The following is a 9812-nucleotide window of genomic DNA, read 5'->3' on the forward strand; positions in this document are numbered from 1 at the left end:
TTAATGTGTATTCGACGATATTTTGAATACAAACGATTATTTTAATTCAAGTTGCCATAAATCACTCTCAACACAGTTTATTTTTTTTTCATCTCCTTTTCAAGTCCCCTAGTTATAAACCATCACAACCTCCACAATAACCATGTTCATTCCATTAATTAGCTTCCATTATAATTCACAGATCACATATATGACGTATTACAGAATAAAATAAAGATAATCGAATACGAAAAACAGCCACAAGCGTTAAGTGACCAACAAGTCTACCGCCTCGCATTTTATTGATCCTCCTAACGACATTTGGCATCTGTCTAAACTCTCACGCTCATCCTCATATCAATTCATTGTTCTTAGTCTTCTATTACACCCTCGTCACGAAACTATTTGCACCAGGAAATCCCCGAGGACAAGAGTCCAGCATACTATATAATATCCTGCATAAGTACACATCAACGGCCACTAAAAAAAAAAAAAAATAAAACATAAAAAGTTGAACGAGGCAATGACTCACGGGTACTGTTGCCAAGTAACATTATCCCTTTTGAATTCAACGTACCGGGTGATCTTTGGAGGGGCGATTACTATAATGCTATTTCAGTGAACAAGTCTCCAAATAAATAAGTTTAATGTCAACATAATGTGTAACCAAGACAGCAGTTGAAGTTCCAAAACCCACAATTCACTAAACAAAAAAATCAGTACCCTGTATATGGTTCTCTCATAGTCTGCTCGGAGATGGGAGGGGATGGGAGAATTGGGGAGGGGAGAGGTAGGTAGGGACGTAGAGGCTGAAACAGGGAACAGAGTATGCCATGGGAATTCAATTCAATAAACGCGGACTATCCTATCACACGTGAACACAAATCCCAAATAGGATCCGAGTCACGCTGGATGTTCTACTGATGTATTTACATGAAAAATACAACAACAAAGATTATAATAACGATAATACACACATACATATACCAAAGGCTTTTTCCCCTTTACAAGGGAGGTAGCCAATAAGAAAAAGGCATAAAAACCATTCCCACCCATTCCACCCCTAATACATTCCACTCACCTCCACCCTCTACCCTCTTTTCTTGGCACCTCCTGGATGACGGGTCATCCCTGCATCTTGTCCATTGCCCTGGGTCATAGGCAGTGTCGCAAGACACTTCCACAGCAAGGCCGCTTCATTAAATCGGCGACCCCCCCTCTCCGTCCCCTCATGTAGAAAAGGAAAATCTCTTCGTGTTATTTTCCAATAACGATAATGACAATGATAATAATAATGAAAAGCATTAAATCAATTTGTACGTACGCTAGCACAAACACGACCTAGATATCCTACGGTTATGCAGCCACTCTTGGGCAAAACGAAATAGTTTTGCATAAATCTGGTTATAAATAGCACAATTCAATGCAGTACGATCCACAGCCCAGAGAGACTAGGTCACAGGAATAACATACTTACGTTGTGTATATCTATTTTTAGGCCTATAACAGTATATACTACATAAATTACTTCTGGATTTGTACATGTGTGTGTGTGTGTGTGTGTGTGTGTGTGTGTGTGTGTGTGTGTGTGTGTGTGTGTGTGTGTGTGTGTGTGTGTGTGCGTGTGTGTGTGTATGCATATGTGATTCACCATGGTCTTGGATCACGTGTTGGACTCGTGATCGACAGCTATTCCCTCCCAGAAGAGAGCTCAGAGCTCGTATATGACCGAACTATGGGTAATGCTGTGACCTTACACACACACACACCCAACTCCCCGCCCACAAGAGTTGGAGTAACAACCCGCAGCGCAGTGATACTGAAATTATTTCAGCCCTGGGCGGGATTCAAACCCAGAGTGGCAGCTGGGAACTATACCAACTGCGCCACGAGTGTATGCATGTGTGTGTGTGTGTGTGTGTGTGTGTGTGTGTGTGTGTGTGTGTGTGTGTGTGTGTGTGTGTGTGTGTGTGTGTGTGTGTGTGTGTGTGTGTGTGTGTGTGTACATGAGTGCATGTGCGTATGTGTGCGCGTGTGCATGAGTGCATGTGCGTACGTGTGCTTGAGTGTGTATATGCGTGTCTGTATGCGTGTGTATATGCGTGTTTACGCACACGTGTGGATATATACGCACGCGCGTGTATGCGCGTTTATGCATGGGTGCTCACAGCAACCCCAAAGACACCCGCTAGGAACCTCTCCTCTTGAAGCCGATTGCCATGGGGGTCAGACTTTGATAATAAGGAGTAACGATTCATAAAAGAGGCCATTGCAGTGGAGGGCAGGGAACGTAAATACTCCACAAGGGTTATCCCTCCACCTCCTCGTCATGCCTCGTCTACCTGTGGTCCAACGAGAACCAAAAGATTTTATTCGGCTTTGGGTTGGCTCCTGAAGAAAATGGGAACTCGAGATGAGGAACGGACTTCGGAAAAAAGAAAAAGTCTAAATTCGAGATCCGTTTTCTTCCGAGTTCCATTCTCAACGGAATAAAATCGTGTCATTAGGCAGGCATAAATAAATTAATTAATAAACAATTAGATAAATAAATGAATGAATAAATGAATGAATAAATAGATACATAAATATTGTCACCGTGATCGATGTTATACAGGCTACTGATGCATTACCATTAAAAGTGTTATGGGTCTTTCTTTTGTAAACATGGAGGCTAATGCATTCTCCCATGCACAATAATCAGACAACAAATACCAGCTGGTTTCCCTAAACTGACGACCACGACCCAACAGGATTAAACTATTCATGACCGAAAGAATTATTAATATTATTATTATTATCGTTATTATTATTATTAATTTTTTTTTTTTTTTTTTTTTTTTTTTTTTTTTTTTTTTTTTTTTTTTTTTTTTTTTTTTTTTTTTTTTTTTAAGGGAACTCGCTGGCTGAGCGGGTTAGGGCGTCGTTACTTGCGGCGAAGGTCGAGGGGATGGCGGTTCGAATCCTGCCACGGGCGAGGTTGAACCAAGGGCATGGTTTATTAAATTCCACGTTACAAAGTCCTCTGTGAGGGGCACCGTCCTAGCCTTCTGATAGGGGGGGGGGAGTTTGTGACGTTAAACCATATCATCATCATCATATTTTTTTTTACTGTAGTCTACCAGCGCTTCTATCCAGAGCCAGAGCCGTGAGCGACCGAAAGATCACCAGACCTACAAGTACCAGTCGAAGTCTCGATCGAAGTACTTCTCTCTCGATGCTTCGGTAGCAACGAGATTATTAAACCCAGAAGGGTTGATCTTGTCCACCAGGACAGAAGCGCTGGATAAGAACACAAACACACTGAGCGAGAGGAGAAACCTTTCCCGCATTCACGGGGGTTAACCCCCATCGCTACAACCCTTTTGAATGCAAACCCACACTTATATTATGTTTACCTTGGCTACCACTGGCTTCCCCCTTGGCCCTTCCCTCTCCTTTCCCCCCTTTGGAGACTTACAAGATTAAAGGAGGAGATCTCCCATGGCATTGCAAGGCGGTTCTACGGGGGAATTCATTCCCGTTTTATTTTGTTTCTATTGTGGGTTTAAGTGTGGACGGGCGTTGGAGAGCTGCCGGAACGCAGCGCCCCGTGGCACCAGTTGGCGGCAGTTCGTCCCTTCACGAACTCGGGAGAGATTGTCACGAACTCACGTTCCCTCTAACCCTTTACGGATCCAATCAAGGAAGATCCTCCGCTTGACGTCCTGGGGATTAATAAACCCTAGCTTGATTAACCCGATCGACAGTGGCGTCGTTTTTATTATTTCTGCCGCCGTAGGAATTTATTCGTGTGGAGGATGTCCTCTCACGGACCAAAGGGAAAGAGAAATGAGAAAAGAGAAAGAAAGAGAGAGAAAAAGAGGAAGACAGAAAGCGAAAGAGAAAGAAAAAGAGAAAGATAAAAAGAAAAAGAGAAAAAGAAAAAGCAAAGAGAGACAGAGAAAGAAAAAGACAATGGGAAAAGAGAGAGAGAGAGAGAGAGAGAGAGAGAGAGAGAGAGAGAGAGAGAGAGAGAGAGAGAGAGAGAGAGAGAGAGAGAGAGATTACCCTATTCCGAAGTGATGTCTTCTTCTACGTTTATTCTTGTTACTGTCAAACAATTTTATTCAGAGCTCGGAACACCCCCCTCACAATATCAACCCTTTAAACACGGTGACGCCCTTGAACTGTTTTATTCTGGCCAACAAACAATTTCTAATGTATTTGATAACATGAACTCCGCCCAGAAAGGGATCTTGATCACTGAAGACAATTTTCAATTTGGGTCCGTTCCTAAAAAAAAAAAAAATCCTCAGTCAGAACGTCACCTTCGAGGGTAAAATCTCTATTGCAAATCTGCCACGGCTGCCGCCAGACGATTCTATTCAGTTCAGAAAGACGTCCTCCACTACGTCATGAGTCTTAGCCTCTACGCTAACGTGACACACATCACATATTCTATTATAGTGAATCAAGACGATTTTATTCAGTTCAGAAAGACGTCCTTCACTACGTCATGATTATGCTAACGTGACGCACATCACATATTCAATTATGGTGAATTCAGACGATTTCATTCAGCTTTAACAAGGCCCCTGTACAAAGGTAAGGCCTTAGCTTCTTCCGTACCTGGTAGTACTTTTCCTTTTTATTCTCGCTGTCGCCAAGCTATTTTATTCACTTCCGTGGCACCCCTTCCCCCCTCCTCCGGAGTAGCACAAGCCAACCACCATAACCTTTTTTGTTTTTATTCTGGCTGTCGCCAAACTATTCTATCCATCCCCGTGGCGCCTCTTCTTTCTCGAACTCAAAGGTACGAGTACTATGGTCACCGAGTGGCACTTTGCCTGGCGCCGGAAAAATTTCATTCACGGAGGTCAGCCTGGGTCACGCTGATGCCAGACACAAGTCTGACCTGTTACCGGAGAACGCACGTGTTACTAATCTCAGGTCATCGGCATTTTGCTGATTCCACCCTATTAGGGGGGTAGCCAAGGACTGAATGGATCTCGATAATACTCCTTTTTAAGGTCGAATTTGCTCAGATAAACTAAAGTAGTCGCCGTGTTGAAAGGGTTCCAATATTCTCCTCTGGCACAGTGACGCTCTGTACACAGTTTATTCTGGTTAACATCACGTGATTTGATCTCATTGTATGTCCATGTATCTATTCTCGCTGCTGCCATACCATTTCATTCAGCTATGGGGAGAAATTTTCCTCATTAAAAAAAAAGAAGAAAAAAAAAATTCTGTCCGCGATTATCGTCTTGTATGACCATACTGATTGACGTCAGATAATTAATTTTACTACACAGAGAAAAAATATATGAAGTCCAAAAAAGAGAGGCTTACTATACCCAGCATTTAGTCGTGGCCAAAGTCATTAACCCGGACAGCCAGGGTGGCTGGCAGTCACCGAAACCTAACTCAGAGACTGACCCCAATATGGGCCACATTTCCACAACCAACGTCGACCTCTATGTGTCACTCTGACTGGCGCCAGGAAATTCGATCGATCCCAGGGAAACCTACACACACACACACACACACACACACACACACACACACACACACACACACACACACACACAGTGATAGATATATGGAACAAACTGAATGAGGAAACAGTGGTAAAACTATACATGATTTTAAGAAAAAACTGGATGCGGAAAGATACAATAGCGGGTCACTACGAGCATAGCCCATTTCCCGCAAGACACAACTAGGTAAACATGGACTGAGGAAGACCCAAGAGGTCGAAACGTCTGGTTCTGAATAAAGCTCCATATTCTAGCCTTAACGTTTCATTTTGCCACCTAACACACACACACACACACACACACAAACACACACACACGTACACACACACACGTACACAAACATACACACACACACACACACACGCGTACACACACAAACACAGATACACAAACACACGTACACACACACACGTATACACACACACACACACACACACACACACACACACACACACACACACACACACACACACACACACACACACACCGGTCTCCATAGGAAAAGGCTACCTGCTTCGGCGACCGGTTGGTCCACTTGGCTCGCACGCCAGCTATATCACGGTACAAAAAGGGTGAGGCAGAGGCCAGGCTGGCTGGGGGTGGTGAGGTTGGAGGTCCGTGAAAAGAAGAAGGGGCACGGTTACGTCACCAGATGCATTGCAGTGCGGCCACAAATGCGACAGGAGATTTTATTAACACCTTCGCTAAGGTGAGGTAACCCCCATCCGAAAAAGAGTGGGAGGGAGGGAGAGAGGAAAGAAAGAGGATAGAAAGGAGAGAGAAAGAAAGAAGTAAGAGAGGAAAGAAAAAGAGGAAAGAGAGGAAAGAAAGAAAGGAAAGAGAGGGAAGAAAGAGGAAAGAGAGGAAAGAAAGAGGGAAGAAAGAGGAAAGAGTGGTGAAAGAGAGTGAGAGAAAGAGAGGGGAGAGAGAAAAGAAAGAGAAAGCAGAGAAAAAGAGAGAGAGAAAGAAGGAGAGGAGAGAGAGAGATAGGTTGTGAAAGAAGGAATTTAAAAGACGGGTTGACAGATAGAGTGAATAAGAGAGAAAGACGAAAGCAAAAGAAAGAGAAAAACAAAATAAATAGAAAGAGGAAGGAAAAGAAAGAAAAGAAATGAGAAAGAGAAAGATGTAAATAGACAGAAAGAGAAAAAACGAGAAAAAAATCTTACGAGAAAAAAAGAGAGAAAAAGACACAAGGAATGAGACAAAAGAGTAGACAAAGAGAGACAAAGACAAGAAGCAAGGAAAGAGAAAGAGAGAGAAAGGAGAGAAAGGGAAAGAAAAAGAGAAAGGGAAAGAAAAAGGGAAAGAAAAAGAGAAAGGGAAATAAAAAGAGAAAGAGAGATAACCTTGTCCTATAACAAAGCAAAAAGGAGAAGGAGAAAGAGAAAGGAGAGAAAGAAAAAGAGAAAGAAAGAGAGAAAGAAAGAGAGATAACCCCCGTCCTGTAACAAAGCAAAAAAACATCAACACAGCGTCACGACACCGAAGAGATTAAACAATAGGAAGCAAAACACAACACAAAATTGTCCACAGGACAGAGAAATATGTGCCCTCTCATCCTGCCACCGTCGTCACATCACTGTGCATTTCACGTGCTGCATCGTGCCAAGCCACAATCGATGTAGTTGCATGTGGAACCAAAATCAATGTACATGTAGGAGCAATGTTGCAATGTGCAACCTTCTACGCTAATGTGAGAGTTTGTATATGTGTGTGATGGTACTCGCACGTCGGTCATTTATGAATGAATGTATTAACACCGTGTGTATGGTTCATGTGATTTACTACTGTTGGTTATTCCCGAGAGAGAGAGAGAGAGAGAGAGAGAGAGAGAGAGAGAGAGAGAGAGAGAGAGAGAGAGAGAGAGAGAGAGAGAGAGAGAGAGAGAGAGAGAGTGGGGAGAGGCTAAAAAGTACATAGAATAAGGTACACACACACACACACACACACACACACACACACACACACATACACACACTCACACATAAATTTCCTTCCTAAGGAACACAAATCCATGATAAGGTATATGGAAAATACCTTTAAGAAAATTATTAATGCACAACTAGCCATCACTTTTAATGAAACATGCATTAGAGAAAGACTCCTGCCTAAATACACTGACAATATATATATACACATATATATATATATGTATATATATATATATATATATATATATATATATATATATATATGCATGCACACTGTATATATACAGTATAACCACTGGTCTAGTATTGGGAGCAAAGCACACTAACCTCGTTCTCACGCCCACAAAGCTCACAGACTGATGCTTACGGCAGCACTCCACGCACATACTGATGTTGGTGACTGCACGTTACAGTAACCTGTGGTCAGTGTCTGAACAGTGTCAGTTCTGTAATCAGAGACTCGTATCACCGTAGCCAGACACGGTATGTATAACGTTGACCAAGAACTCAAGGACATGCGGCTTTATTCAGCTTGAGTGTCTCTTTCCCTTAAAGAGTTAAAAGGTGTGTTTCCGATGCATTCAAGGAGTGGTTTGATTACTGGTTGTGGCCTGTCCCTCCTACGTTTTTATTCTGATTCACCAAAACATCTTTACTAGAATGAAAAGTTGGATGCTTGCGAATTGCTGCTCTAGGTAAAATTTTTAGTTGTGCACACCTATGCGATATAGTTATAGAAAATTAATTATCAATTTTGTAAAGTATAATAGATCAACGCAATACGCGATTTTCTTGGCGGAAATCAATAACAAAAAAGTTGCTATACCGCGTAGGTGTGCACTAAAATAATACCCTGATCTCACACACGTGATAATGTGGTTTCATGTCTGCTGAAACAGCTGATGACATGTTCAAAAAGTTCCAAATCTATAGGAGTGTTGTTAGGATGTACATAAACCTTCCAACCTCATGAACAGCTTCAATGATTTATCAGGCTAATCTCACATTATTTCGCTCGCTTGAAGGTGTGACACTGTATCAAATCAATTAGGTTATCATTTATCATCGTAAATTCCCTCGACACGGTGACCAGCTAATACACTTCATTCTATCTACCTCCATTTGTTTTCGTTCTGTTGACGGGCATCGCCAATGCAAAGAGACAAACTACTTTGACGGGAAACTTAGAAAAAAGGAAAGTTTGATTCGTAGATGTAGAGGCTATTCCATCCAAAGATCCACAATGCAACTATGGTCAATGAGAGAGGGACAATTACTGGAGAGAAAGAACGTTTACCCAGACGCTTCAAAACGTTTGAAAAACTCTTTTCGCGTTCAACTCTCTGGCCCGTCCGCTATTATTCCGTAAGCTAACGTTTCTCCTTGAGTGAACTTGTACGTGCAATTTACTTTAATATATATACATTCATCAGATAACCTGATTTCAACTTTATCATCTCCCACCTTCAATTTCTGTGAGCGTCAAGTCTAAGGGTTCCTTTCCACCTTGACAGCGATGATTTAGCAAAGTACTACAAACGTTGGAGTGTAAAACTATCAAGGCATGTATGCATATGCACCTAATCTGCCCACCCCTACTGTATAGCCTGCAGACGACGTTGAAATATATATATATGCCAACTTAACAGCAAGTTTGCCAAGCCCCATAACTCTACAGGTAAGATAACAGCATTATCTACTCACCGTCTTTACCAGCAGAATACATGGCGAAGCAGTAATCCACTTACAGGGCACACAAATCACTAGGAAAACACTAAAAATGCATTCATGGGAGCGTAGGCGAACGCGTTCACACTCAGCACAGTTTCACTAGGCACTGGTGCTTACAGCTGATGTTTACCTAATGGCGTTTCTATTCACGCTCAATAGATGGAAGCACAAAGCACCTAAAGCGTAAGAGAAAACCTTTGTTAAGGGGTGACTATGGTTATTTGACACCATTGTTGTAAACTATATATTCCAGGCACAAAGATATAGATTAATATAAATAGAAAATAACTTGTAATAACTTACCATAAACTACAGAAGATAATTAACTAAACATTTATAGATGATTTAAGCCTAATCGAATTAATTTTTATATCATACCCAGAAAAATTACTTCTGTTTACGTGTGTTCCATTGTGATTATTAGTTAACATTTTGTGTACAACTTAAACTCACTAGACTCCTACACACATAAATATTTGTACGAGAGAACTGAAGAAGTACTGTAAAGAAAGTTTTTATTTTTGAGAGTTTTTGTGTAATACTTTGATGTCCAGGACTAGAGCAGTGTTCTTGCTACCAACACTAACATAGCGCTCAGCGAATTTCACATCAATTTTCCCACCAGTCCACTGTTGCTGTTGCACCACTC

At 41.8% G+C, this 9812-nt stretch overlaps 1 protein-coding gene across 2 annotated transcripts in view; it reads right to left on the bottom strand.

The window, feature by feature from the left end:
* Eip63E (cyclin dependent kinase Eip63E) overlaps window positions 1-9291 on the bottom strand; it is a 1395216-nt gene extending 1385925 nt beyond the window's left edge. For both annotated transcript variants that reach the window (XM_076185578.1, XM_076185573.1), the window contains exon 1: window positions 9137-9291. In XM_076185578.1, the coding sequence (XP_076041693.1) occupies window positions 9137-9158 (22 nt within the window). In that variant the 5' untranslated portion in view covers window positions 9159-9291. The remainder of the gene's footprint in view (window positions 1-9136) is intronic.
* Window positions 9292-9812: the final 521 nt, after the last annotated feature.

This window comes from Oratosquilla oratoria, chromosome 5, assembly GCF_046742065.1.
Source record: "Oratosquilla oratoria isolate Oo_2021 chromosome 5, ASM4674206v1, whole genome shotgun sequence".
In the NCBI taxonomy this organism is placed as follows: Eukaryota; Metazoa; Arthropoda; class Malacostraca; order Stomatopoda; family Squillidae; genus Oratosquilla; species Oratosquilla oratoria.